Source organism: Sturnus vulgaris, chromosome 33, assembly GCF_052056855.1.
Source record: "Sturnus vulgaris isolate bStuVul1 chromosome 33, bStuVul1.hap1, whole genome shotgun sequence".
NCBI lineage: Eukaryota > Metazoa > Chordata > Aves > Passeriformes > Sturnidae > Sturnus > Sturnus vulgaris.
Window position 1 is genome coordinate 940374 of NC_142275.1, and position 27524 is coordinate 967897.

General features: G+C 64.6%; 3 protein-coding genes and 1 long non-coding RNA gene across 8 annotated transcripts; 2 read left to right on the forward strand and 2 right to left on the reverse strand.

Moving 5' to 3' along the window:
* PET100 (PET100 cytochrome c oxidase chaperone) lies at nt 1-2766 on the reverse strand. 3 transcript variants are annotated; one of them, XR_015798682.1, is made up of 5 exons: nt 2688-2766; nt 2318-2404; nt 2185-2217; nt 628-980; nt 1-576 (listed from the first exon to the last, which is right to left on the reverse strand). XR_015798682.1 is itself a non-coding variant. In XM_088154865.1 (5 exons), the coding sequence occupies exons 1-4, from the start codon at nt 2712-2714 to the stop codon at nt 921-923; spliced, it is 207 nt and encodes a 68-aa protein (XP_088010991.1). In that variant the 5' UTR covers nt 2715-2766; the 3' UTR covers nt 1-844; nt 885-920. The 3 variants fall into 3 exon arrangements, 2 of the variants coding, with proteins under 2 accessions (XP_088010991.1, XP_088010990.1); XM_088154865.1 differs by having other exon boundaries at nt 1-844; nt 885-980; XM_088154864.1 differs by having other exon boundaries at nt 1-980.
* Nucleotides 2767-2935: 169 nt separating this feature from the next.
* XAB2 (XPA binding protein 2) lies at nt 2936-23857 on the forward strand. 2 transcript variants are annotated; one of them, XM_088154877.1, is made up of 19 exons: nt 2936-3169; nt 3793-3941; nt 5277-5400; nt 7004-7201; nt 8130-8264; nt 9405-9569; nt 10901-11045; nt 11633-11784; nt 11990-12109; nt 13511-13642; nt 16444-16575; nt 18108-18221; nt 18627-18789; nt 19705-19895; nt 20725-20847; nt 21444-21615; nt 22537-22663; nt 23230-23324; nt 23744-23857. In XM_088154877.1, exons 1-19 carry the CDS (start codon nt 2981-2983, stop codon nt 23803-23805), a joined length of 2688 nt encoding a protein of 895 aa, XP_088011003.1. In that variant the 5' UTR covers nt 2936-2980; the 3' UTR covers nt 23806-23857. The 2 variants fall into 2 exon arrangements, with proteins under 2 accessions (XP_088011003.1, XP_088011004.1); XM_088154878.1 differs by lacking the exons at nt 2936-3169; nt 5277-5400 and having other exon boundaries at nt 3875-3941.
* Nucleotides 23850-27039, reverse strand: LOC106864417 (interferon regulatory factor 9-like). Of its 2 annotated transcripts, XM_088154879.1 has the most exons (7): nt 26675-27037; nt 26077-26251; nt 25623-25742; nt 25432-25506; nt 24828-25142; nt 24205-24311; nt 23850-24067 (listed from the first exon to the last, which is right to left on the reverse strand). In XM_088154879.1, the coding sequence occupies exons 1-7, from the start codon at nt 26843-26845 to the stop codon at nt 23987-23989; spliced, it is 1044 nt and encodes a 347-aa protein (XP_088011005.1). In that variant the 5' UTR covers nt 26846-27037; the 3' UTR covers nt 23850-23986. The 2 variants fall into 2 exon arrangements, with proteins under 2 accessions (XP_088011005.1, XP_088011006.1); XM_088154880.1 differs by lacking the exon at nt 25432-25506 and having other exon boundaries at nt 26675-27039.
* Nucleotides 26857-27519, forward strand: LOC148220653 (uncharacterized). The gene is made up of 3 exons (XR_015798684.1): nt 26857-26986; nt 27061-27143; nt 27190-27519. It is a non-coding gene; the product is annotated as an uncharacterized LOC148220653 (long non-coding RNA).
* Nucleotides 27520-27524: the final 5 nt, after the last annotated feature.

A 27524-nucleotide genomic window follows, 5' to 3' on the forward strand; every position in this document is an offset into this window, starting at 1 on the left:
TGACATTAAGGACACAGGACGCCGGCGGGGGTGGCACCAAGGGACACTGAGGGAGCCGCGGGTGGCACTAAGGGACAGCTGTGCCACCCCTGGTGACACCTTGGGGACACCCCGTGGGCAGCGGCAGCGCCGTTTATTGGGGGTGGGGACACCCAGGGGTGCCACGTGTCCCCTGGGTGGCATCAGCAGGTCCAGATGTGAGTCCCTCACGTGTCACACACGTGTCACACAGATGTCCCTCGTGTCACCGGCCACTGCAGGGACACGGGGGTGGCCACGTGGCCCCACTGCCACCTGCGGTGGTGGCATCAGGACAGGACACGTGTCCCCTGTGCCACCAGCACGGGGACAGCGATGCCATCGGCTGCTGCCACCTGTCCCCTCTGTCACCAGTGCCACCAGTGATGGCACCAGAGTGCTGCCATGTCCCCTCTGTCACCAATGCCACCACAGTGATGGCACCAGTGCTGCCATGTCCCCTCTGTCACCAGTGCCACCAGCGATGGCACCAGGGTGCTGTCACCTGTCCCCTCTGTCACCAATGCCACCACAGCGATGGCACCAGGGTGCTGTCACCTGTCCCCTCTGTCACCAGTGCCACCAGTGATGGCACCAGGGTGCTGTCACCTGTCCCCTCTGTCACCAATGCCACCACAGCAGTGGCAGGAAGGTGAAGCCACACGTGTCCCCTCTGTCACCAGCACGGTGCTGGCACTGGTGTGACGATGTGCCCACGGTGACAGGGGCACTGCCACGCGTCTCCTGTGTCACCACACGGCCACGGTGACGGTGTCACGGTGCAGCCACGTGTCCCTCTGTCACCGCCGTGTCCCTCTGTCACCGCCGTGTCCCCCGGGGTGGCCGTGTGTCCCCTCTGTCACTGTCGTGTCCCCCGGGGTGGCCGTGTGTCCCCTGTCCCCTCACTCCTGTGTCCCCTTCCTCTCCCGCAGCCGCTGCTTCAGCTCGGCTAAGGCTCGGCGCTGTGGGGACAGAGAGGGGACAACGTCAGGGACAGGGACACACAGGGGACAGGGACACACAGGGGACAGCGTCAGGGAGGGGACAAGGACAGCGTCAGGGACAGAGAGTGACAGGGACAGACAGGGGACAGGGAGGGGACAGTGTCAGGGGACAGGGACAGGGAGGGGACAGTGTCAGGGACAGGGACCAGGGTCAGGGACAGAGAGGGGACAGGGACAGGGGACACTGAGAGTGGACAAGGGACATTGACAGCTCAGGGGACACTGACAGGGGCAGGGACACTGAGAAGGGACAGGGTCAGGGACAGAGAGGGGACAGGGAAGAGGGACAGGGGACACAGAGAGGACAAGGGACATCGACAGCTCAGGGGACACTGACAGGGGACAGGGACACTGAGAAGGGACAGGGTCAGGGGACACTGAGAGGGGACATTGCTGGAGACACCAGGGGGACACTGGGGACACTGAGTGAGTCCTGGGGACACTGCTGGGGATACCAAGGGGACATTGGGGACAGTGCCAGATTAAGGCTGGACACGCTGGGGACACTGCAAAGGGATTCTGGGGACACTGGGGGATGCTGGGGACACCTCGGGGACACCCTGGGGGCGGTTGGGGACACTGGGGGTGGCATTGGAGACATTGGGGACACTGAGAGGGACGTTGGGGACACCTCGGGGACACCGTGGGGAGGTGCTGGGGACACTGGGGGATGCTGGGGACACCTTGGGGACACCGTGGAGAGGGTGGGGACACTGTGGGTAGCATTGAAGACATTGGGGACACTGAAAAGGACACTGGGGACACCTTGGGGACACCGTGGGGGGGACTGGGGACACTGGGGGACATTGGGAACACGTTGGGGACAGGTCTGGGGACACTGGGGGATCTTGGGGACACTTTGGGGACACCCTGGGGAGCGTTGGGGACACTGGGGGTGGCAATGCAGACATTGGGGACACCTTGGGGGGGGGCTGGGGACATGGGGGGATGCTGGGGACACCAAGGGCGATTCTGGGGACATCTTGGGGACACTGTGGGGAGGGTGGGGACACTGGGGGTGGCATTGGAGACACTGGGGACATGTAGAGTGACATTGGGGACACTTTGGGGACACTGTGAGGGGGGCATTGGGGACACGGAGAGTGACACTGGGGACACTTTGGGGACAGCGTGGGGACATTGGGGACAGTCGGGGTCTCACCTGTTCGGGGTTGTCCGGCGGGAAAATCTCCCTCTGCAAAGAGAGCAGGTGAGAGGGGAGGGGACACCGGGGTGTCCCCAGGGATGTCCCCAGGGTGTCCCCAGGGGTGTCCCCAAGGTGTCCCCTCCCCCACCTTGCGGTCGATCACGTGACGCTGGAAAAACTCGGCCTGGTTGGAGACCCAGAACACGGCAACGGGGAAGGTGAGGTACACGAACATCTGGGACAGGGACACCTGTGTCACCTCAGTGTCACACCTGTGCCACCTGTGTGTCACTTGTACCACCTGTGTGCCAACCCTGTGTCACCCCCCTGTCCCCCCACCTGCGCCGCGGTGTCCCCGTGTCCCCCCCACCATTTTCCCCCCTCACTGTTCCCGGGGCTTCCCCCCCCCCTTTTTGCCCCGTGACCCCTCCCTGCCCCCCCCAGGCCGTTATTGCCCCCCGTTATCGCCCCCCCCACCCCGTTATCGCCCCCCCGTTACGGCCCCGCCCCCTCCGTACCCTCAGGATCTCCAGCTTCACCCCCATGGCTCCTCCACGACCGCTGCGCTTCCGGCTCTGACAGCCCCGCAACACCGCCGCTTCCTATTGGCCGTAGCTCCAGCACCGCCGCCTCCTATTGGCCGCAGCTCCAGCATCGCTGCAGTCTATTGGCTCGTTGCGGAGCTGAGGGGGTGGGGCCAAAGCCAGATGGGCCAATGAGAAGGGAGGACGACAGCAGGGGCGCCGGAAGTGAGGTCGGCGCGCCGGAAGTGAGGTCGGCGCGCGAGGAAAAGGCGGCGGCCGAGGCCGAGATGGCGGCGCGGGAGGAGCCGCCGGTAGCAGGAGAGGGAGCGGGGCCCGGCCTGGAGCAGGAGCCGGCAGCGATGGCGGAACCGGCGCCCGGCGCGGGGCCGGAAGCGGAAGCGGAGCCGGCAGCGGAGCCCGGAGCGGTGGCGGATCCCGGAGCGGGGCCGGGCCCGGAGCGGCCCGAGCTGTGCTTTGTGAGTGCGGGGCTGTCCCCTCCTGTCCCCTTTCCTGTCTCCGTCCTTGTCCCCGTCCTTGTCCCCTCCTGTCCCCTCCGGTCCCATCCCTGCCGCTATCGCTGTCCCCAGTCCCGCCCCACAACTGATTTTGTGTTCCTGTCCCCTCTTGTGTCCCCATCCCTGTCCCAGTGTCCCTGTCCCCATCCTCGCCCGCAGCCACATTTCTGTGTCCCTGTCCCCTCTCGTGTCCCCATGTCCCCGTATCTCTGTCCCCCCCCTCCCTGTCACCTCCTGCTGGCACTCTGTCCCCTCCTTGTCCCTGTCCCCGACTGTGTTTTTGTCCCCTGTCTTTATCCCCTGACTGTCCCCATGTCCCTGTGGGGGAACAAGGAGGTGAAGCACGAGGAGTTGTCCCTGAGGTGTCCCCTGAGGTGTCCCCTGACTGTCCCCTGTCCCTGGTTGTCCCCTCAGGAGGACGAGGAGGAGCTGTTCAGGAGCCCCTGGGGTGTCCCCTGAGGTGTCCCCCGTCCCTGACTGTCCCCAATTGTCCCCTCAGGAGGACGAGGAGGAGCTGTTCAGGAGCCCCTGGGGTGTCCCCTGAGGTGTCCCCTGTCCCTGACTGTCCCCAATTGTCCCCTCAGGAGGATGAGGAGGTGCAGCACGAGGAGGAGCTGCTCCGAAATCCTTTCTCGGTGCGGGGTTGGCTCCGTTACGCCCAGGCCCGGCAGCGCGGGCCCCGCCCCCGCCTCAACCAGATCTACGAGAGGGCCCTGCGTGAGCTGCCCGGCAGGTACGGACACCTGGGCACACCTGGGGGAGCATGGGATACACCTGGGCACAGCTGGGATACACCTGGGCACACCTGGGGGGACATGGGATACACCTGGGCACAGCTGGGATACACCTGGGCACACCTGCACATACCTGGGATACACCTGGGCACAGCTGGGATACACCTGGGCACACCTGGGGGAGCATGGGATACACCTGGGCACAGCTGGGATACACCTGGGCACAGCTGGGGGGACATGGGATACACCTGGGCACAGCTGGGATACACCTGGGGGCCACTGGGATAAGCCTGGGCACAGCTGGGGGCACCTGCGATACACCTGGGCGTGCCTGGGGTACACCTGGGCACACCTGAGCGCACCTGGGGCCACCGGGGATACACCTGGGCACACCTGCACATACCTGGGATGCACCTGGGGACACCTCGGCACACCTGCACATACCTGGGATACACCGGGGGGCACCTGGGATACACCTGGGCACACCTGCACATACCTGGGATACACCTGGAGGTATCTGGCATGCACCTGGGCACACCTGCACATACCTGGGATACACCTGGAGGTATCTGGCATGCACCTGGGCACACCTGCACATACCTGGGATACACCTGGGAGCACTGGGAATGTACCAAGGGGCACCTGGGATACACCTGGGTGTACTGGGCACACCTGGAGCACTGGGAATACGTCTGGGTACACCTGGGATACACCTGGGGGCATTGGGGTGCACCTGGAAGGCACAGGGACCTTTGGGGGCTCACCTGGGCACGCTTGGGGGGCACCTGGAACCCACCTGGGCAACGCTTGGGCACACCTAGGGGACACAGGGAGCACCTGTGGGCCCTGGTAGGTGACAGGGACAGCCTGGGTCCTCTCAGGGTGACAGGGGGTGGCCCAGGTGATGGGGTGGCACAGGTGACAGGAGTGACACAGACTACACAGGTGAGAGGGTGTTGGGTGGCCCAGGTGGTGGGAGTGACACAGGTAGCACAGGTGACAGGAGGTGACTGGTGATGGGGTAGCACAGGTCCCAGGGGTGACAGTGGCACCCTGGTGACAGCTGTGTCCCCTGTCCCCCAGTTCCAAGCTGTGGTACCAGTACCTGGCACAGGTGACAGTGCCACCCTGGTGACAGCTGTGTCCCCTGTCCCCCAGTTCCAAGCTGTGGTACCAGTACCTGGCACAGGTGACAGTGCCACCCTGGTGACAGCTGTGTCCCCTGTCCCCCAGTTACAAGCTGTGGTATCAGTACCTGGCACAGGTCACAGGAGTGACAGAGGTGACCCTGGTGACAGTGCCACCCTGGTGACAGCTGTGTCCCCTGTCCCCAGTTACAAGCTGTGGTATCAGTACCTGCGGCAGCGCCGGGCTCAGGTCAAAGGTCGCTGTCCCTCGGACCCCGCCTTCGAGGAGGCCAACGCCGTCCACGAGAGGGCCCTGGTGTTCATGCACAAGGTCTGGGGACATGGGGGGACATGGGGGACACGGGGGACATGGGGGACACGGGGGGACACGGGGGGACACGGGGGACACGGGGGACATGGGGGGACACGGGGGACATGGGGGGACACGGGGGACATGGGGGGACACGGGGGACATGGGGGGACACGGGCGTGGGCAGAGCGTGGGGGGACACGGAGACATTGGGGACATTGGGGGGACACGGGGGTGAGGGGACACGGGGACACGGGGACATTGGGGGGACACGGGGGTGAGGGGACACGGGGACACGGGGACATTGGGGGGACACGGGGGTGAGGGGACACGGGGACATGGGGACATTGGGACACGGGGCTGGGGAAGGCGTGGGGGGACACTGGGGACATTGGGGGACACAGGGACATGGGGGTGGGGGGACACGGGGACAAGGGGGTGGGCAGGGCGTGGGGGGACACGAGTGGGACACGGGGACATGAACGGGACATGGGACAGGGAGGTGTTGGGGACACAGAGGGGACAGAGGGCATGGAGACACAGGTGGGACATGGGACACAGGTGATGGGCACAGAGGGGACACAGGGCATGGGGACATCCACCACGTCCCCCAGTGTCCCCTCGGTATCCCCCAATGTCCCCAGGGTCCCCTCAGTGTCCCCTCAGTGTCCCCAGTGTCCCCTCAGTGTCCCCAATGTCCCCATGTCCCCAGATGCCGCGGATCTGGCTGGATTACTGTCAGTTCCTGGCCGAGCAGGGCCGGGTCACTGTGTCCCCATGTCCCCTCAGTGTCCCCAATGTCCCCGTGTCCCCAGATGCCGCGGATCTGGCTGGATTACTGTCAGTTCCTGGCCGAGCAGGGCCGGGTCACTGTGTCCCCAGTGTCCCCTCAGTGTCCCCAATGTCCCCAAGTCCCCAGATGCCGCGGATCTGGCTGGATTACTGTCAGTTCCTGGCCGAGCAGGGCCGGGTCACTGTGTCCCCAATGTCCCCTCAGTGTCCCCAATGTCCCCTCGGTGTCCCCAATGTCCCCAATGTCCCCAATGTCCCCAGATGCCGCGGATCTGGCTGGATTACTGTCAGTTCCTGGCCGAGCAGGGCCGGGTCACTGTGTCCCCACTGTCCCCTCAGTGTCCCCTCGGTGTCCCCAATGTCCCCAGATGCCGCGGATCTGGCTGGATTACTGTCAGTTCCTGGCCGAGCAGGGCCGGGTCACTGTGTCCCCTCAGTGTCCCCTCAGTGTCCCCAATGTCCCCAATGTCCCCTCAGTGTCCCCAATGTCCCCGTGTCCCCAGATGCCGCGGATCTGGCTGGATTACTGTCAGTTCCTGGCCGAGCAGGGCCGGGTCACTGTGTCCCCACTGTCCCCTCAGTGTCCCCTCGGTGTCCCCAATGTCCCCAGATGCCGCGGATCTGGCTGGATTACTGTCAGTTCCTGGCCGAGCAGGGCCGGGTCACTGTGTCCCCATGTCCCCTCAGTGTCCCCTCGGTGTCCCCAATGTCCCCAGATGCCGCGGATCTGGCTGGATTACTGTCAGTTCCTGGCCGAGCAGGGCCGGGTCACTGTGTCCCCACTGTCCCCTCAGTGTCCCCAATGTCCCCTCGGTGTCCCCAATGTCCCCAGATGCCGCGGATCTGGCTGGATTACTGTCAGTTCCTGGCCGAGCAGGGCCGGGTCACTCGCACTCGCCGCACGTTTGACCGCGCTCTGCGGGCGCTGCCCATCACCCAGCACCGCCGCCTGTGGCCGCCCTACCTGAGCTTCGTGCGGCGCCACCCCCTGCCCGAGACCGCCGTGCGCGTCTTCCGACGGTTCCTCAAGGTACGGGGACACCTGGGCACACACCTGGGCACACCTGGGTACACCTGGGGGAATGGGCACACACCTGGGCACACACCTGGGCACACACTCACACAGTCACCCCCTGCCTGAGACCGCCGTGCGCGTCTTCCGACGCTTCCTCAAGGTACGGGGACACCTGGGGGCACCTGGGCACACCTGAGGGCATGAACACACACCTGGGCACACACCTGGGCACACCTGGTGGCATGAGCACACACCTGGGCACACACTCACACAGTCACCCCCTGCCCGAGACCGCCGTGCGCGTCTTCCGACGGTTCCTCAAGGTACGGGGGCACCTGGGCACACCTGGGCACACCTGGGGGAATGGGCACACACCTGAGCACACACCTGGGCACACCTGGGGGCACGAGCACACACCTGGGCACACAGTCACACAGGTACTCCCTGCCCGAGACCGCCGTGCGCGTCTTCCACCGCTTCCTCAAGGTATGGGGGCACCTGGGCACACACCTGGGCACACACCTGGGCACACACTCACACAGGTACCCTCTGCCCGAGACCGCCCTCCGCATCTTCCGCCGCTTCCTCAAGGTACGGGGGCACCTGGGCACAGCTGGGCACACACCTGGGTGCACACCTGGGCACACCTGGGTACACACCTGGGTACACACCTGGGCACACCTGGGGGCATGTGCTCCTGAGGAAGCAGAGAAGTCCGTGGGGGTTCAGGTGACACTCAGGTGACACTCAGGTGCCATTGTCCCCAGCTGTGTCCTGAGGAGGCAGAGCAGTCCGTGGGGGTTCAGGTGACACTCAGGTGACACTCAGGTGACACTCAGGTGCCATTGTCCCCAGCTGTGTCCTGAGGAGGCAGAGCAGTCGGTGGGGGTTCAGGTGACACTCAGGTGACACTCAGGTGACACTCAGGTGCCATTGTCCCCAGCTGTGTCCTGAGGAGGCAGAGCAGTACGTGTCTTACCTGCGCTCCGTGGGCCGCCTGGACGAGGCCGCTCAGGTCCTGGCCCGCCTGGTGAACGACGAGCGCTTCGTGTCCCGCCAGGGCAAGTCCAACTACCAGGTGAGCACCTGGGGGGACACCTGGGAACACCTGGAGGGGCTCCTGGGAGGGTGCGGGGCACCTGGGGGGGTACCTGGGGACATCTGGAGGGGCTCCTGGGGGGGTACGGGACACCTGGTGGGGGCACAGGGCACTTGGGGACACCTGCAGGGGGCACCTGGGGGGGCACAGGGCACCTGGGGGGGGGTTCAGGTCACCTGGGGGGGCACCTGGGGACACCTGGAAGGGCTCCTGGGGGCACAGGGCACTGGGGGGGGTACAGGGCACCTGGGTGGGCACCTGGGAACACCTGGAGAGGCACGTGGAGGGGCACAAGGCACCTGTGGGGGTACCTGGGGGTGTACAGTGCACAGGTGGGGGCATCTGGGGCAGTACCTGGAGACACCTGGGGGCACCTGGGGAGGTACAGAGCACCTGGGTGGCCACCTGTGGGACGGCTGGCAGGGTACCTGGAGACGCCTGGGGGTGTCCAGGGCACCTGGGTGGGCACGTGGGGAATACTTGGGGGGGGCACAGGGCACCTGGGTGGGCACCTGGGGGATACTTGGGGGAGCCTTTGGTGTGTACAGGGCACCTGGGGAGACACCTGGGGGATACCTGGGGGGACTAGAGGGCACCTGGGAGGCACCTGGAGACACCTGGGGGAGCACAGGGCACCTGGGGGGGTACAGGACACATGTGGGGGCACCTGTGGGATGGCTGGCAGCGTACCTGGACACACCTGGGGGTGTCCTGGGCACCTGGGGGATACTTGGGTTCACCTGGGGACACCTGTGTGGGTCAGTGGAAGGGGCTGGGAGGGAACAAGGGGCACGGGGGGATACTTTGGGGTCTCGGGGCAGTTTTGGGGTCCCTAAACCCCCCCCCCTATTCCCCAGCTGTGGCAGGAGCTGTCCCAGCACCCCGGGGTGGATTTGGGGTGGATTTGGGTGATTTTGGGGTGGATTTGGGCTGGATTCGGGGTAATTTTGGGTGATTCTGGGGTGATTTTGGGGTGATTTTGGGGTGTTTTTGGGGTCCCTAACCCCCCGTTTCCCCAGCTGTGGCAGGAGCTGTGCGAGCTGCTCTCCCAGCACCCCGGGGATGGTTTTGGGATGGTTTTGGGGTGGATTTAGGATCTCTCACCCCCCGTTTCCCCAGCTGTGGCAGGAGCTGTGCGAGCTGCTCTCCCAGCACCCGGACCGTGTGCGCTCCCTGGACGCCGGGGGGATCATCCGGGGGGGCCTCACGCGCTTCACGGACCAGCGGGGCCGGCTCTGGGGGGCCCTGGCCGATTGCTACGTGCGCTGCGGCCACCTGGAGAAGGTGACACTGCTGTCCCCGAGGGGGCGACACCCCCGGGAGGGGCTGAGACCCACGGGAGGGACAGACAGACACCCACGGGAGGGGCTGAGACCCATGGGAGGGACAGACAGACACCCACGGGAGGGACAGACAGACACCCCCGGGAGGGGCTGAGACCCACGGGAGGGACAGACAGACACCCATGGGAGAGACTGAGACCCATGGGAGGGACAGACACTCATGGGAGGGACAGACAGACACCCACGGGAGGGGCTGAGACCCATGGGAGGGACAGACAGACACCCACGGGAGGGGCTGAGACCCACGGGAGGGACAGACAGACACCCACGGGAGGGACAGACAGACACCCACGGGAGGGACAGACACTCATAGGAGGGACAGACAGACACCCCTGGGAGGGACAGCCAGCCCTGTCCCTGTCACCACCCAGGGCTACCACAACCCCGTTCCCTGTCCCCAACCCCTCCCATGGCCACCCCCCACCCCCCTCATTGGGCCACCACTGTCCCTGTCCGCGATGCCTCAGAGCTGTGACATCTCCTGAGCATTGTCACCTCCCCTGTGACATCTCCTGAGCATTGTCACCTCCCCTGTGACATTTCCTGTGCGTTGTCCCCGTTTACCCCGTTCCAGGCCCGGGATGTGTACGAGGAGGCCGTGCAGACCCCGTTAATCCCGGTTTTATCCCGTTAATCCCGGTTTTACCCCGTTCCAGGCCCGGGATGTGTACGAGGAGGCCGTGCAGACCCCGTTAATCCCGGTTTTACCCCGTTAATCCCGGTTTTATCTCGTTGCAGGCCCGGGATGTGTACGAGGAGGCCGTGCAGACCCCGTTAATCCCGGTTTTATCCCGTTAATCCCGGTTTTACCCCGTTGCAGGCCCGGGATGTGTACGAGGAGGCCGTGCAGACCCCGTTAATCCCGGTTTTATCCCGTTGCAGGCCCGGGATGTGTACGAGGAGGCCGTGCAGACCCCGTTAATCCCGGTTTTATCTCGTTAATCCCGGTTTTATGCCGTTGCAGGCCCGGGATGTGTACGAGGAGGCCGTGCAGACCCCGTTAATCCCGGTTTTACCCCGTTAATCCCGGTTTTACCCCGTTGCAGGCCCGGGATGTGTACGAGGAGGCCGTGCAGACCCCGTTAATCCCGGTTTTACCCCGTTAATCCCGGTTTTACCCCGTTGCAGGCCCGGGATGTGTACGAGGAGGCCGTGCAGACCCCGTTAATCCCGGTTTTATCCCGTTCCAGGCCCGGGATGTGTACGAGGAGGCCGTGCAGACCCCGTTAATCCCGGTTTGACCCCGTTAATCCCGGTTTTATCCCGTTCCAGGCCCGGGATGTGTACGAGGAGGCCGTGCAGACCGTGATGACCGTGCGGGATTTCACGCAGGTCTTTGACAGCTACGCCCGTTTCGAGGAGAGCGTCATCGGGGCCCTGCTGGACACGCAGGCACAGCTGGGACGGGGCCAGGACGGTGAGGGGGGGGACCCCAAAAACGGGGGGGGGGGCCCCAAAAACGGGGGGAATCCCAAAACCGGGCACCTCAAAGACAGGGAGCGCCCCGTGTCCCCATGTCCCCTGTGTCCCCGTGTCCCCATGTTCCCTGTCCCCATGTCCCCTCACCCTGTGTCCCCATGTCCCCGTGTCCCCTGTGTCCCCATGTCCCCTCACCCTGTGTCCCCATGTCCCCTGACTCCATGTCCCCTGTTTCCCCTGCTCCCTGTGACCCCTGTGTCCCCTCACCCCTGTGACCCCCGTGTCCCCTGACCCCATGTCCCCTGTCCCCGTGTCCCCTGACCCCTCTGACCCCTCTGTCCCCGTGTCCCCTGACCCCTCTGACCCCTCTGTCCCTGTGTCCCCGTGTCCCCATGTCCCCTGTCCCCGTGTCCCCGCAGAGGAGGTGGAGCTGGAGCTGCGCCTGACTCGTTTCGAGCGCCTCATGGCGCTGTCCCCGCGGTGTCCCCGTGTCCCCTGTGTCCCCGTGTCCCCTGTCCCCGTGTCCCCTGTCCCCTGTCCCCGTGTCCCCGTGTCCCCTGACCCCGTGTCCCCGTGTCCCCGCAGAGGAGGTGGAGCTGGAGCTGCGCCTGGCTCGTTTCGAGCGCCTCATGGCGCGGCGGCCGCTGCTGCTCAACAGCGTCCTGCTGAGACAGAACCCCCACAACGTGCACGAGTGGCACAAGAGGGTGGCACTGCACCAGGGACAGCCCGACAAGGTGAGGGGACACCCCAGGGTGGGGACACGGGGGGACACCCCGGGCTGGGGACACTAAGGGGGAGCATGGCCGGGTGTGGGGGTGGATGGTTTGGGGGGTTTGGAGGTGACACTGTAGTGACTGTGCTGTCCCCCCTCTGTCCCCCCTCTGTCCCCACCCTGTCCCCCCCTGTCCCCCCTGTCCCCCCCGGTCCCCCCTGTCCCAGATCATCCAGACGTTCACCGAGGCCGTCCGCACCGTGGATCCCCAGCGCGCCACCGGCCGCCCCCATGAGCTCTGGGTGGCCTTCGCCCGATTCTACGAGGACAACGGGCAGCTGGACGATGTGAGGGACCCCAAAACCCCAGTGACACCCCCAAACCCCGAGTGACACCCCTAAACCCCGAGGGACACCCCTAAACCCCGAGTGACACCCCAAAACCCCGAGTGACACCCCAAACCCCAGTGACACCCCAAAACCCCGAGTGACACCCCTAAACTCCGAGTGACACCCCCAAACCATGAGTGACACCCCCAAACCCCGAGTGACACCCCCAAACCCCGAGTGACACCCCTAAACCCCAGTGACACCCCAAATCCCGAGTGACACCCCTAAACCCCAGTGACACCCCAAATCCCGAGTGACACCCCCAAACCCCGAGTGACACCTCTAAACCACGAGTGACACCCCCAGACCCTGACTGTGCCCCCCAGGCCTGCTCCCTCCTGTCCCCTCCGTGTCCCCTGATGCCCTCCCATGTCCCCAGTGTCCCCAATGTCCCCAATGTCCCCAGGCCAGGTCCATCCTGTCCCCGTGTCCCCAATGTCCCCAATGTCCCCAGGCCAGGTCCATCCTGTCCCCAATGTCCTCAGGCCAGGTCCATCCTGTCCCTGTCCCCAATGTCCCCCATGTCCCCAGGCCAGGTCCATCCTGTCCCCGTGTCCCCAATGTCCCCCATGTCCCCAGGCCAGGTCCATCCTGTCCCCCATGTCCCCAGGCCAGGTCCATCCTGTCCCCAATGTCTCCAATGTCCCCAATGTCCCCAGGCCAGGTCCATCCTGTCCCCATGTCCCCAATGTCCCCAATGTCCCCAATGTCCCCAATGTCCCCAGTGTCCCCAGGCCAGGTCCATCCTGTCCCCAATATCCCCAGGCCAGGTCCATCCTGTCCCCGTGTCCCCAATGTCCCCAATGTCCCCAGGCCAGGCCCATCCTGTCCCCGTGTCCCCAATGTCCCCAATGTCCCCAGGCCAGGTCCATCCTGTCCCCGTGTCCCCAATGTCCCCAATGTCCCCAGGCCAGGTCCATCCTGTCCCCAGTGTCCCCAATGTCCCCAGGCCAGGTCCATCCTGTCCCCAATGTCCCCCATGTCCCCAGGCCAGGTCCATCCTGTCCCCATGTCCCCAATGTCCCCAATGTCCCCAATGTCCCCAGGCCAGGCCCATCCTGTCCCCAATGTCCCCAATGTCCCCAATGTCCCCAGGCCAGGCCCATCCTGTCCCCGTGTCCCCAATGTCCCCAATGTCCCCAGGCCAGGTCCATCCTGTCCCCAGTGTCCCCAATGTCCCCAGGCCAGGTCCATCCTGTCCCCGTGTCCCCAATGTCCCCAATGTCCCCAGGCCAGGCCCATCCTGTCCCCGTGTCCCCAATGTCCCCAATGTCCCCAGGCCAGGTCCATCCTGTCCCCAGTGTCCCCAATGTCCCCAGGCCAGGTCCATCCTGTCCCCAATGTCCCCCATGTCCCCAGGCCAGGTCCATCCTGTCCCGGGCCACGCGGGTTCGGTTCCGCCGCGTTGAGGACTTGGCCGCCGTGTGGTGCGAGTTCGGGGAGCTGGAGCTGCGCCACCAGCGCCACCAGGAGGCGCTGAACGTGCTGCGGGTGAGGGGCGACCCTAAAACGGGGGGACCGTAAAACGGGGGAACCCTAAAACGGGGGGACTCTAAAACGGGGGGACCCTAAAAACTGGGGGACCCTAAAAACTGGAGAACCCTAAAACGGGGGGACCCTAAAACGGGGGGACCCTAAAATGGGGGAACCCTAAAACGGAGGAACCCTAAAAACGGGGGGACCCTAAAAACTGGGGAACCCTAAAAACTGGGGGAACCCAAAAAGGGGGAACTCTAAAATGGGGGAACCCTAAAAATAGGGGGATCCAGAAATTGGGGGTACCCAAAAACGGGGGGTACCCAAAAACTGGGAAGCCTAAAACGGGGGGACTCAAAAGCGGGGGGACCCTAAAATGGGGGAACCCTAAAAACGGGGGGACCCAGAAATGGGGGGAACCCAAAAACGGGGGCATCCCAGAAACGGGGGAACCCTAAAATAGGGGAACCCTAGAAACGGGGGGACCCAAAAACAGGGGGAACCCAAAAACGAGGGTACCCTAAAATGGGGGAAACCAGAAATGGGGGGAACCTAAAAACGGGGGGATCCCAAAAACGGGGCACCTTAAAAATGGGGGGGACCCAAAACCAGAGCACTCCAAAAATGGGGAACCTCAAAAACAGGGGGACCCCAAAAATGGGGGGAACCTAAATGGCAGGAAACTCCAAAAACGAGGGGAACCCAAAACGGGGGGACCCCAGAAACGGGGGGACCCCAAACCAGGACACCCCAAATGGTGAGAAACCCCCAAAATAGGACGCCCCAAAATGGGGAGAACCCCAAAAATGGGGGAACCTCAAAAACAGGAGTTCCAAAAACTGAGGACCCCAAATATGGGGAGAACCTTGAAATATTGGGTGACCCCAAAAATGGGAATTCCAAAAACTGACAGCCCCAAAAATGGGGAGAACCCCAAAAACGGGGGGGGTGGGGACAGTGGGAACCCCCAAGGGGGGACATCAGGGCTGGGATCTGTGCTGGGGTTTTGGGGGGTTTGGGGAAGATTTTGGGGAGTTTTGTGGGGTTTTGGGGTGTTTTTGTGCGTTTTGTGGGATATTTTGTGGGTTTTGGGGGTGTTTTGTGGGTTTTTGGGGTGTTTGGGGGACGTTTTGTGGTGTTTTGGGGGTGTTTTGTGTTTTTTGGGGGTGTTTTTGGCCTGTTTTGGGGTGTTTTGTGGGGTTTGGGGGGTTTTTGTGGGTTTTTGTGGGGGTGTTTTGGGGTGTCTTGCGGGGTTTCGTTGTTTTTTGGGGTGCCTCGTGTGTTTTGGGGCTGTTTTGGGATGTCTTGTGGGGTTTTGGGGATGTTTTGTGGGGTTTTGGGGTGGTTTTGTGTGTTTTGAGGTGTTTTGGGGGTATTTTGTGAGGTTTTGTGGGGTTTTGGGGGGTGTTTTGGGAGAGTTTTATGGGGATTTGGGGGTTTTGTGATGTTTTCTGGGATTTTGTGGTTTTTTTGGGTTGCTTTGTGGTTTTTGGGGTGTTTTGAGGTGTTTTGGGGATGTTTTCTGGGTATTGGGGTTATTTTGTGGGGTTTTGTGGGTTTTTTTGGGTTGCCTTGTGGGTTTTGGGGTGTTTTGGGGTGTCCTGTGGGGTTTTGGGGTGTTCTGTGGCCATTTTGTGGGGTATTGGGGTCTTTTGTGGGTTTTTGGTGTATTTTGTGGGATATTTTGTGGGTTCTGGGGTGTTTTGGGGGTGTTTTGGGGGGTTTTGTTGTTTTTTGGGGTGTCTTGTGGGGTTTGGGAGTATTTTGGGGTGCCTCGTGGCTTTTGGGGTGTCTTGGGGGAATTTTCCGGGGATTTTGTGATGTTCTGTGGGGTTTTGTGGGTTTTTGGGTTGCCTGGTGAGTTTTGGGTCGTTTTTGTGTGTTTTGAGGTGTTTTGGAGATGTTTTGTGGGTTTTGGGGTGGTTTTGTGGCATTTTATGGGATATTTTATGGATTTTGTGGTGCTTTAGGGGCGTTTTGTGGGTTTTTGGAGCGTTTTGGGGATGTTTTGCGGGTTCTGGGGTGTTTGGGGGACGTTTTGTGTCGTTTTGGGGATGTTCTGGGGTGTTTTAGGGGGGTTTGGGGGGTTTTGGGGGTGTTTTTGGCCTGGTTTTGGGGTGTTTTGGGGATATTTTGTGGTGTTTTGTGGGTTCTGGGGCATTTTGGGGATGTTTTGTTGTGTTTTGGGGATGTTTTGTTGTATTTTTGGGGCGTTTTAGGAGTGTTTGGGGGGTTTTTGTGGTGTTTTGGGGATATTTTGTGGTGTTTTGGGGATATTTTGTGGTGTTTTGGGGTGTTTTGTGATGTTTTGGGGATGTTCTGGGGTGTTTTGAGTCTATTTTGTGGGTTTTGGGGTTATTTTGCGGTGTTTTGGGGATATTTTGTGGTGTTTTGGGGGTTTTTGTGGTGTTTTGGGGATGTTCTGGGGTGTTTTGGGGATGTTTTGTTGTGTTTTGGGGCATTTTAGGAGTGTTTTGTGGGTTTTGGGGGTGTTTGGGGGCTGCTTTGTGTTGTTTTGTGTTGTTTTGGGGATATTTTGTGGTGTTTTGGGGATGTTCTGGGGTGTTTTGGGGATATTTTGGGGTGTTTGAGGGATATTTTGTGGGTTTTGGGGATGTTTTGGGGATATTTTGTGGTGTTTTGGGGATATTTTGTGGTGTTTTGGGGTGTTTTGTGGTGTTTTGGGGATGTTCTGGGGTGTTTTGGGGATATTTTATGGTGTTTTGGGGATATTTTGTGGCGTTTTGGTGATATTTTGTGGTTTTTGGGCAGTTCTGGTGATCCTTTTTTCCCATTTTTGCCTTTTTTTCCCCCAGAAAGCCACGGCTCTCCCGGCCAAGCGCGCCGAGTACTTCGACAGCTCCGAGCCCGTGCAGAACCGGCTCTACAAATCCCTCAAGGTGTGGTCCATGCTGGCCGACCTGGAGGAGAGCCTGGGCACCTTCCAGGTGGGCACCTGGGCACACCTGGGCACACCTGGGCACACCTGGGGGACACCTGGGGACATCAGGGTGGGCGTGGGGGACACCTGGGGGACACCTGGGGACATTGGGGTGGGCGTGGGGGACACTCTGGGAATGTTCAGGACACCTGGGGGACATCGAGGTGGGCATGAGGGACAGCTGGGGGACACGTGAGAACACCTGGAGGACACCTGGGGACATTGGGGTGGGCATTGAGGACACCTGGGGACAGCAGGATGGGCATGGGGGACACCTGGGGGACACCTGGTGACATCAGGGTGGACATGGGGGCATTGAGGTGGACATGGAGGACACCTGGGGACATTGGGGTGGGCGTGGGGGAGACCTGAGGACATCCGGGGGACATTGGGGTGGGCATTGAGGACACCTGGGGACAGCAGGATGGTCATGGGGGACACCTTGGAGACACCTGAGGGACACCTGGGGACAGCAGGATGGGCATGGGGGACACCTGGGGACAAGAGGGTGGGCATGGGGGACACCTGGAGGACACCTGGGGATGTTGGGTTGGGCGTGGGGGACACCTGGAGACATCGGGGTGGACATGGGGGACACTTCTGGGAATGTGGGAGACACCTTGGGACATCGAGGTGGGCGTGAGGGACACCTGGAAGACACCTGGGGGACACCTGGGTGGGCATTGAGGACACCTGGGGACATTGGGGTGGGTGTGGGGGACACCTGGGGGACACCTGGGTGGGCATTGAGGACACCTGGGGACATTGGGGTGGGTGTGGGGGACATCCGTGTGCCCCATTCCCCCATGGACACTCGTGTCCTCTTTGGTCCCCTCGTGTCCGGGGTGTGCTGGGGGTGGCTCTGACCTTTGTGTCCCCGTGTCCCCGTCCCCGTGTCCCTGTCCCCGTCCCCGTCCCCGTGTCCCTGTTCCCTGTTTCCATCCCTCTGTCCCTGTCCCCATCCCCGTGTCCCTGTTCCCTGTTTCTATTCCTCTGTCCCTGTCCCCATCCCTGTGTCCTTGTCCTTGTGTCCCTGTTCTGTCCCCATCCCGTCCCTGTCCCCATCCCTGTGTCCCTGTCCCTGTTCCCATCCCTGTCACCCTCTCCGTGTCCCCATCCTGTCCCCGTCCCTGTCCTGTCCCCATCCCTGTCCCCATCCCTGTCCCCATCCCTGTCCCCATCCGTGTCCCCATCCGTGTCCCCATACGTGTCCCCGTGCTGTCCCCGTGCTGTCCCCATGCTGTCCCCATCCGTGTCCCCATCCTGTCCCCGTCCCTGTCCTGTCCCTATCCCTGTCCCCATCCCTGTCCCCATCCCTGTCCCCATCCCTGTCCCCGTGCTGTCCCCGTGCTGTCCCCGTGCTGTCCCCATCCGTGTCCCCGTGCTGTCCCTGTGCTGTCCCCATGCTGTCCCCATGCTGTCCCCATCCCTGTCCCCGTGCTGTCCCCGTGCTGTCCCCGTGCTGTCCCCGTGCTGTCCCCATCCCTGTCCCCGTGCTGTCCCCGTGCTGTCCCCGTGCTGTCCCCGTGCTGTCCCCAGTCCACCCGGGCAGTGTACGAGCGCATCCTGGACCTGCGCATCGCCACCCCCCAGATCGTCATCAACTACGCCCTGCTGCTGGAGGAGCACGGGCGCTTCGAGGACAGCTTCAAGGTGACACCTGGGACACCTGGGACACCTGGGGACACTGCAGGGACACCTGGGGACACTGCAGAGACACCCAGGGACACTGCAGGGACAGCCCGGCACAGCAGGGGGCTGGGGGTGTCCAGGGGAGCAGTTGGGGACACCCAGAGGGGTTGGGGACACCCAGAGAGGGGATGGGGACACCCAGAGGGGTTGGGGACAGCCAGAGAGGGGATGGGGACACCCCGTGGTTGGAGGGGTTGGCTGGGACACCCCGGGAGGTGCTGGGGACACCCCGGGAGGTGCTGGGGACACCCGAGGTGGCTGTTGGGGACACCACAGTGACCGTGTGGCTCAGAACGGTGTCCCTGCAGGCCTATGGGTGTGACACTGTGTCCCTGTCCCCGTGTCCCTGTCCCCGTGTCCCCACAGGCCTACGAGCGTGGCATTGCCCTGTTCCGGTGGCCACACGTGGGGGACCTGTGGCTCACGTACCTGTCCAAGTTCGTGGCCCGTTATGGCGGCCGGAAGCTGGAGCGGGCCCGGGACCTCTTCGAGCAGGCCCTGGACGGGTGTCCCCCCCAACACGCCAAGAGTAGGGACACGGGGACACTGGGGGGACATTGGGGACACGGGAGGACACGGGGGGACACTGGGGGACACGGGACATTTGGGGACACACGGGACGGGGGGGATGTGGGGGGTACAGGTGCCCATTTGGGCACAGGGTGCCCAGGTGTGCCCAGGTGCGTTGGTGACATCGGTGTCCCCAGTGCCAGGGTCCCTGTGTGGGGACTTAGCTCAGCTCCCAGTGGTACCAGGGGACTTCCTGTCCCTGTCCCTGTCCCCTCAGCTGTGTCCCCTCAGCCTGTCCCTGTCCCTATAGCCCTGTCACTTGTCCCCTCAGCCCGTCCCTGTCCCCTCAGCTGTGTCCCCTCAGCCTGTCCCTGTGCCCACAGCTGTGTCCCCATGTCCCTGTCTCTGTGCCCTCAGCTGTGTCCCTGTCCCTATAGCCCTGTCACTTGTCCCCTCAGCCCATCCCTGTCCCCTCAGCTGTGTCCCCTCAGCCTGTCCCTGTGCCCACAGCTGTGTCCCCATGTCCCTGTCTCTGTGCCCTCAGCTGTGTCCCCATGTCCCTGTCCCCTCAGCTTGTCCCTGTTTCCTCAGCCCTGTCTCCTCAGCCTGTCCCCTGTCCCTATAGCCCTGTCACTTGTCCCCTCAGCTGTGTCCCCACAGCCTGTCCCTGTTCCCTCACCCTGTCCCTGTCCCCATGTCCCTGTCCCCGTGTCCGTGTCCCCACAGCCGTGTCCGTGTCCCCACAGCCATTTACCTGCTCTATGCCCGTCTGGAGGAGCAGTTCGGGCTGGCCCGCCGGGCCATGTCCCTGTCCCCGTGTCCCTGTCCCCATGTCCGTGTCCGTGTCCCCACAGCTGTCCCCATGTCCCTGTCCCCATGTCCGTGTCCCCGTGTCCCTGTCCGTGTCCCCACAGCCGTGTCTGTGTCCCCACAGCCATTTACCTGCTCTATGCCCGTCTGGAGGAGCAGTTCGGGCTGGCCCGCCGGGCCATGGCCGTGTACGAGCGTGGCACGCGGGCCGTGCCCCCGGCCCAGCAGAGTGACATGTTCCACATCTACATCCGGCGCGCCGCGGAGCTCTTCGGGGTCACCCACACACGGCCCATCTACCAGAGAGCCATCGAGGTGGGGACAGGGGGACAGGGGGGACAGGGGGGACAATGGGGACAACGGGAGCAGTGGGGACAATGGGGACGGGGGACACTGGGGACAATGGGGACATTGGGGGCAGTGGGGACAATGGGGACACTGAGGGGTACCCAGAGCTCTTCGGGGTCACCCACACACGGCCCATCTACCAGAGAGCCATCGAGGTGGGGACAGGGGGACAGTGGGGACAGTGGGGACATGGGGACAGGGGGGACAGTGGGGACAGTGGGGGTAATGGGGGCAGTGGGGACATGGGGACATTGGGGACATTGGGGACAATGGGGACACTGGGGACACTGGGGAGAATGGGGACACCAGAGACACCTGGGGGACACCTGGGGGTGACAAGGGCAGAGAGGGCTCACAGGGACACGGGGGCTTCACGTGGGTGCCGGGCTGGGGGGTGCCAGTGGGGCACAGGTGAGCATTGGGGGCACAGGTGAGCATTGGGGGCACAGGTGAGCACTGGGGGCACAGGTGGGCATTGGGGGCACAGGTGGGCACTGGTGTGCACTGGGGACATGGGAGGGCACTGGGGGCATCCGGGGCCACAGGTGGGTGCAGATGGACACAGGTGGGCACTGGGGGGGGGGGCAGGTGAGCACTGGGGGCACAGATGGGCAGTGGGGGCACAGATGGACACAGGTGGGCACTGGGGGCACGGGGGGGGCACAGGTGGGTGCAGATGGGTCCAGGTAGACACAGATGAGCACTGCGGGCACAGGTGGGCACTGGGGGCACAGATGGGCACAGGAGGGCACTGAGGGGGCGCAGGTGGGCACAGGTGACGTCGCTGTGGCCGCAGGTGCTGGGGGATGACGCGGCGCGGGAGCTTTGCCTGCGCTTCGCTGACATGGAGTGCAAACTGGGAGAGGTGGATCGGGCCCGAGCCATCTACACCTACTGCTCACAGATCTGCGACCCCAGGGTGAGACTGGGAGCACTGGGACGGACTGGGAGGGACTGGGAGGGACTGGGGCACCCACTGCTCACAGATCTGTGACCCCAGGGTGAGACTGGGAGCACTGGGAGGGACTGGGAGGACACTGGGAAGGACTGGGGCACCCACTGTTCCCAGATCTGTGACCCCAGGATGAGACTGGGAGCACTGGGACGGACTGGGAGGCACTGCGGGCACCCACTGCTCCCCAGTCTGTGACCCTCAGCTGAGGTGGCACCTGGCCAGGGGTGTCCCCAGGCTGTCCCCCTGTCCCTGACGCTGTCCGTGCTGTCCCCACCCTGTCCTCGTGTCCCTGACGCTGTCCCCATGTCCCTGACCGTGTCCCCCGCGTGTCCCCGTGTCCCCCGTTGTGTCCCCCCTGTCCCTAACCGTGTCCCCGTGTCCCTGAGCGTGTCCCCCGTTGTGTCCCCGTGTCCCTGAGCGTGTCCCCCCGTGTCCCCCATGTGTCCCCGTGTCCCCCGTTGTGTCCCCGTGTCCCCCGTGTGTCCCCGTGTCCCTGACCATGTCCCCCGTGTCCCCCGTGTGTCCCCGTGTCCCTGAGCGTGTCCCCCCGTGTCCCCCAGATCACGGGCGCGTTCTGGCAGACGTGGAAGGAGTTTGAGATCCGGCACGGGAACGAGGACACGATCCGGGAGATGCTGCGCATCAAACGCAGCGTGCAGGCCACCTACAACACCCAGGTGAACTTCATGGCCTCCCAAATGCTCAAGGTGTCCGGCAGCGCCACCGGCACAGGTGAGACACGGGGAGGGCACAGGTGAGACACGGGGAGGGCACAGGAGAAACATGGGGAGGGCACAAGGGAGGGCACAGGTGAGACACGGGGAGGGCACAGGGGAAACACGGGGAGGGGCACAGGTGGGAGGGCACAGGTGAGACGGGGGAGGGCACGGCAGAGGGCACAGATGAGACGGTAGAGGTGAGTGGGGTACAGGTGATGGGCATAGGTGAGAGGGTACAGGTGAGACATGGGGGAGGACAATGGGAAGGGCACAGGTGAGACACAGGCAGGGCATGGGAGAGGGGGTACAAGTGAGTGGGGTACAGGTGATGGGCACAGGTGAGACATGGGGGAAGGCACAGGTGAGGGGGCACAGGTGAGACATGGGGGAAGGCACAGGTGAGGGGGCACAGGTGAGACATGGGCAGGGCATGGGGGAGGGGGTACAGGTGAGGGGGTACAGGTGATGGCACAGGGCAGGGCTCAGGTGAGGGCACAGGGGAGGGGGTGCAGCCATGGGGGGATCCCGGTGGCCATTGGGGGATCCTGGGAGAGTTGAGGGGGCCATGGGGGGATCCTGGGGGGTCCTGGGGGGATCCTGGGGGTCCCAGGTGCCTTTGGGGGGTCCCAGGAGCCATGAGGGTGTTCAGGTGGCCATGGGGGGATCCTGGTGGCCCTGGAGGGTTCAGGGGACCGTGGGGGGATCCCGGTGGCCATGGGGGTGTTCAGGTGGCCATGGGGGGGTCCCGGTGGCCATGGGGGTGTTCAGGTGGCCATGGGGGGGTTCAGGGGCTCATGGGAGATCCCGGTGGCCCTGGGGGGGTCCCAGTGGCCCTGGGGGGATCCCGGTGGCCATGGGGGGGTCCCAGTGGCCCTGGGGGGATCCCGGTGGCCATGGGGGGTCCCGAGCCCCCCTGATGGCCGTGCTGGGGCAGTGTCAGACCTGGCCCCGGGGCAGAGTGGCCTGGATGAGATGAAGCTGCTGGAGCAGCGAGCAGAGGCGCTGGCGGCCGAGGCCCAGCGGGACACGCCCCGCCCCGCCCAGCAGGTGCTGTTCGTCAGGTGAGTGACCACGCCCACCGACACACCCACCTCACACGGACACACCCACTGCCACACCCACCTCACTGCCACACCCATCTCAGCCACGCCCACTGTCCCACCCTGCCATGCCTGCTGCCAGCCACACCCACTGCCACACCCACGCCCAGCCACGCCCAGGGCCAGAGCCATGCCCATGGCCACACCCACCTCACCCAGCCACGCCCACTGCCACGCCCACCTCACCCAGTCACACCCCCGAGTTCCCCTCACCATGGGTGGGTGCTGATGGGAGTCTCTGGGTGCTGTCTGGGGGTCCCTGGGTGTGTTTTGGGGGTCTCTGGGTGCTGTCTGGGGGTCCCTGGGTGTGTTTTGGGGGGTCTCTGGGTGCTGTGTGGGTGGTCCCTGGAGGGTCTCTGGGTGCTGTTTGGGAGTCTCTGGGTGGTCCCTGGGTGCCGTTTGGGGGTCCCTGGGTGCCGTTTGGGGGTCCCTGGGTGCTGTTTGGGGGTCCCTGGGTGCTGATGGGGGTCCCTGGGTGCCGTTTGGGGGTCCCTGGAGGGTCCCTGGGCGCTGATCGGGGGCTGCAGGGCCGAGGCCCCCCCGGGGGCAGAGCCCTCCCTGTCCCAGCAGGGAAACCCCGAGGAGATCGACCTGGGCGACGACGACGGCGACGAACCCGACGGTACCGGGGGACACCGGGGTGGACTGGGGGGACACCGGGGGACACCGGGGTGGACTGGGGGGACAGGGGGGGACACCGGGATGGACTGGGGGGACAGGGGGGGACACTGGGAATGGGAGGACACTGGGATTGGGGACACTGGGAATGGACTGGGGGGACACCGGGACTGGGGGGGACACTGGGACTGGGGACACTGGGAATGGGGAGAGGACACGGATTGGGGGGGCACTGGGATTGGGAGGGGGACACTGGGAATGGGGACACTGGGTATTGGGGGGGCACTGGGATTTCGGGGTGGACGCTGGAATTGGGGAGGGGGGACACTGGGATTGGGTGGACACTGGGATTTCGGGGTGGACACTGGGACTGGGGAGGGGGGACACTGGGATTGGGGTCCCTGACCCCCCTTTTCCCCCCAGAGGTGCAGCTGGAGCAGAAGCAGGTCCCGGCCTCGGTGTTCGGGGGTCTCAAGGACGACTGAAGCACTGGGGGCCCCCTCCGTGCCCCTCCCCAATAAATTCCGTTTGTACAAATTTGGGCTGCCCTGGTTTTGGGGTCCCCCTCCCCCTTCGGGTGCCCCCAGCCCCTCTCTGAGTGACAATGACACGGGGGGGGAGGGGCAGAGGGGACACCGTGACCTCTCCTGACCCCAAATTCGGCTTTTATTGCCCCGGGGGGGTCCCCGAGGGGTCCGGGGGGATCTCCAGGGCGTCCAGGAGCCGCTGGGCAAAGGCTTGTTCCAGCTGGGGGGAGGGGAGAGAGAGAAAAAAAACAACTGAACCCCCTCATTTCCCCCCCCCAAATCCCTCCTCGTGCCCCTAAACCCCCTCCCCACCCCCCCACAGCCCCCCCCCCCCCCCCAATCCCGGCTCCCCCCCACCTCCAGCAGCAGCCCCCTGCCCTGGCGGGCCCGGTCGGGGGGTCCCAGCTCCAGCGTCACCCGGTGGGGGGGGCGGGGGCCCAGCCCGGCCCGGTGCAGCTCCAGCTCTGGGGGGAGGGGGAGGGGAAGGGCGAGGTCAGCCAGGGGGGAGGGGATTTGGGGGGGGGGAGGGGCAATCCTTCCCTCCCACTCCCAAGATTTCGGGGTTTCTCTTCCGCCATCCCACGGGATTTGGGGTCTCCTCCCCGCCCGCACCCAGGTTGTGACTCTGTCCCCCCTGCCCAAATTTTTCCCCCCAGTATTTGGGGTCTGTCCCCTCCCCCTCCGGGTGTTTTGGTCCTTCCCGTGTTCCCCCCTTTCCCCGCGAGTTTTGGTCTGTTCCCCCCTCTCGTTATTTTGGTCTCCCCCCCGTTATTTGGTCACTCCCGGACCCCGGAAGTTGGCCTCCCCCTCCGGAAGTTGATATCTCCCGCCCCAGGAAGTTGGCCTCCCCCTCCGGAAGTTGATATCTCCCGCCTCTGGAAGTTGGTCTGACCCGCCCCCGGAAGTTGGCCTCCCCTTCCCGGAAGTTGATATCTCCCGCCCCCGGAAGTTGGCCTCCCCCTCCCGGAAGTTAGTCTCACCTTTCCGGAAGCGCTCCGCATCGAACGGCTGCAGCAGCTCCCCCTGCTGGAGCGGCCCGTGCGGCGCGTGCGGGCCCCGCACGGTACCGGGGGCGGGGCCGTCCCCGGGGCGCATGCGCAGGAACAGCCCGCGGGGGGCGCTGCTGAGCAGGAGCCCCCGGCCCAGCTCCGCCCCCGCCGGAAGCACCAGGCGCGGCAGCGGCGGCGGCGCCCCCTGGCGGCCCGGAGGACTGAGCAGGTACTCGCCGGGAGGCAGCGCCCCCTCCCAGGCCAGGACGGGGCCACGGCGCAGGCGCAGCAGCAGCGCAGAGTCACCTGCAGGGGGCGCCAGGGGAAAGGGGCGGGGTCATAGCGGGGGCGGGGCCAAGGGAGTGTGGGGGTGGAGCCAAAGTTTGGGAGGTGGGGTCATGGCTGGGGGTGTGGCACAGGTGGAGGTTTTTGGGGGCGGAGCCAAGACTGGGTGGGGTCAGGGCTGGGGGCGGGGCTTGGGGTGTGGTCAGGGGTGGTGGCAGGAGGGACAGCAGGGCCACACTGGGGGCGGGGCCAGGTTGGACTCAGCTGGTGATTGGCTGGGGTGGCTCCTCCCCTTGGGGGCGGGGCTTACCGTCTGCAGGGGGGAGGGGCTCGGTGCTCTCCACCTCGATTTGCAGGGGCAGCACTTCCGGGGGCGGGGCCTCGGCTGAAGGGGTGGAGTCAGGCAACAGCCACGCCCCGTTGCCACACCCCCAGGGCCACCCCAGCCCCAGAATTGTCCCCCGGTCCCAATGACTGCCCCCCAACTCCCCCCACTCTCACCGGGGTCTTCGTCATCCTGGCTCCCCTCTGGGGTCTCAGGGGGTGGGGTCGGTGGGAGGGGCTCCGCGGGGTTCAGCCCCGCCTCCTTCTGGCTCTGCCGGCCCTTGGGGGGCTTCGGCTCTGTTGGGATGGGGCACTGAGATTGATTTGGTGTCTGAGCCCCCCCGGCCCCCCTTCCCTTGGAGCTCCTCTGTTTCTGTTCCCCCATCCTCGCCGTCCCCATTTTCGGGTACCCCCAGCCCCAACACCCTGCCCCACTCAGACCCCTCCCGGTTTGGGGGTTCCCCTCTGCCCCCTCACCCAGTCCCCTCCCACCATGATACCCCCAAAATTCATCCCCCTCACCCCAATTCCTGTGCGTCCCCCGAATTTGGTCCCTCCACCCCCACACTCGCTGTGTCCCCCCCATGGCCGGTGTCCCCCCTTTGCCTCCCCCGCCCCGTTCGTCCCTCACCGCGGGCGGGCAGCAGCCGGTACACCCGGTAAGGGCTGGGCCCGTCCAGCCGGCCCCGGTTCTTCACCTCCCGGAACTCGGGGCTCCGGGCCAGGGCGCAGCGGAGCCGCGTCTTCCACCCCGCGGGGTCGGGGGGGTCCCCGGGCCGGAGCCGCCCCTTGTACTCCGCCCACGCCTGCCAGAGCCAATAGCGTCAGGGAGCTGCCGTGGCCACGCCCACCTCATTTGCATACGACAGACCCGCCCCTCAAAGCCTCACCCTGCACTGTCCCACCCCTCACCTGGCACAGTCCCCCCCTCACCTGGCACAGTCCCACCCCTCACCTGGCACTGTCCCACCCCTCACCTGGCACTGTCTCCCCCTAACCTGGCACTGTCCCACCCCTCACCTGGCACTGTCTCCCCCTCACCTGGCACTGTCCCCCCCTCACCTGGCACTGTCCCCCCCTCACCTTGCCCAGCCCCACCCCTCACCTGGCACTGTCCCACCCCTCACCTGGCACTGTCCCCCCCTCACCTTGCCCAGCCCCACCCCTCACCTGGCACTGTCCCACCCCTCACCTGGCACTGTCCCCCCCTCACCTGGCACAGTTCTCACCTTGCACAGCGCCGCCCCCGCGCTCTCCTTGGCCCCGCTCCGCCCGCCGTGGGCCCAGGGGATCCTCAGCGCCGTTCGGGTCGCATCGTCCCATTGCAGCCCCGGGAAGCGGCCGCTCTGCAGCTGCGCCAGCAGCCAGGGCCGCAACCGCCGCGGGCCGCCCTCCGCCATCGCGGGGATCCGGGGGACCGGGGGTTCGGGGGATCGGGGAGCTCCAGGAGATCCTGGGGATCAGGGGAATCCGGGGGCTCTGGGCCGGGCTGAGGGGTCCGGGGGTTCCGGGGGCTCCGGGCCGGGCTGAGGGGTCCGGAGGTTCCGGGGGCTCCGGGCCGGGCTGAGGGGTCCGGGGGTTCCGGGGGCTCCGGGCCGGGCTGAGGGGTCCGGAGGTTCCGGGGGTTCCGGGGGCTCCGGGCCGGGCTGAGGGGTCCGGGGGTTCCGGGGGCTCCGGGCCGGGCTGAGGGGTTCGGAGGTTCCGGGGGTTCCGGGGGCTCCGGGCCGGGCTGAGGGGTCCGGAGGTTCCGGGGGTTCCGGGGGCTCCGGGCCGGGCTGAGGGGTCCGGGGCCCGCCGAGCGGCGGCGCCGCTTCCGGGAAGCCACGTGACCTGCCCCACCAATCAGCGAGCGGCGTGAAGGTACCGCCTCTATATTTGCATAAAGGGGCGTGGCCATAACAAACGACATTCTCATTTGCATAAAGGGGCGTGGCTACAACACATGGCACATGTGTTTGTATTAAATGGGCGTGGTTAAACTCTGTATTTGCATAACGGGGCGGGGCTCTAACGGTATATCTTTATTTACATAAAGAGGCGTGGCTATAACACGTGGTATATCTTCATTTGCATAATGGG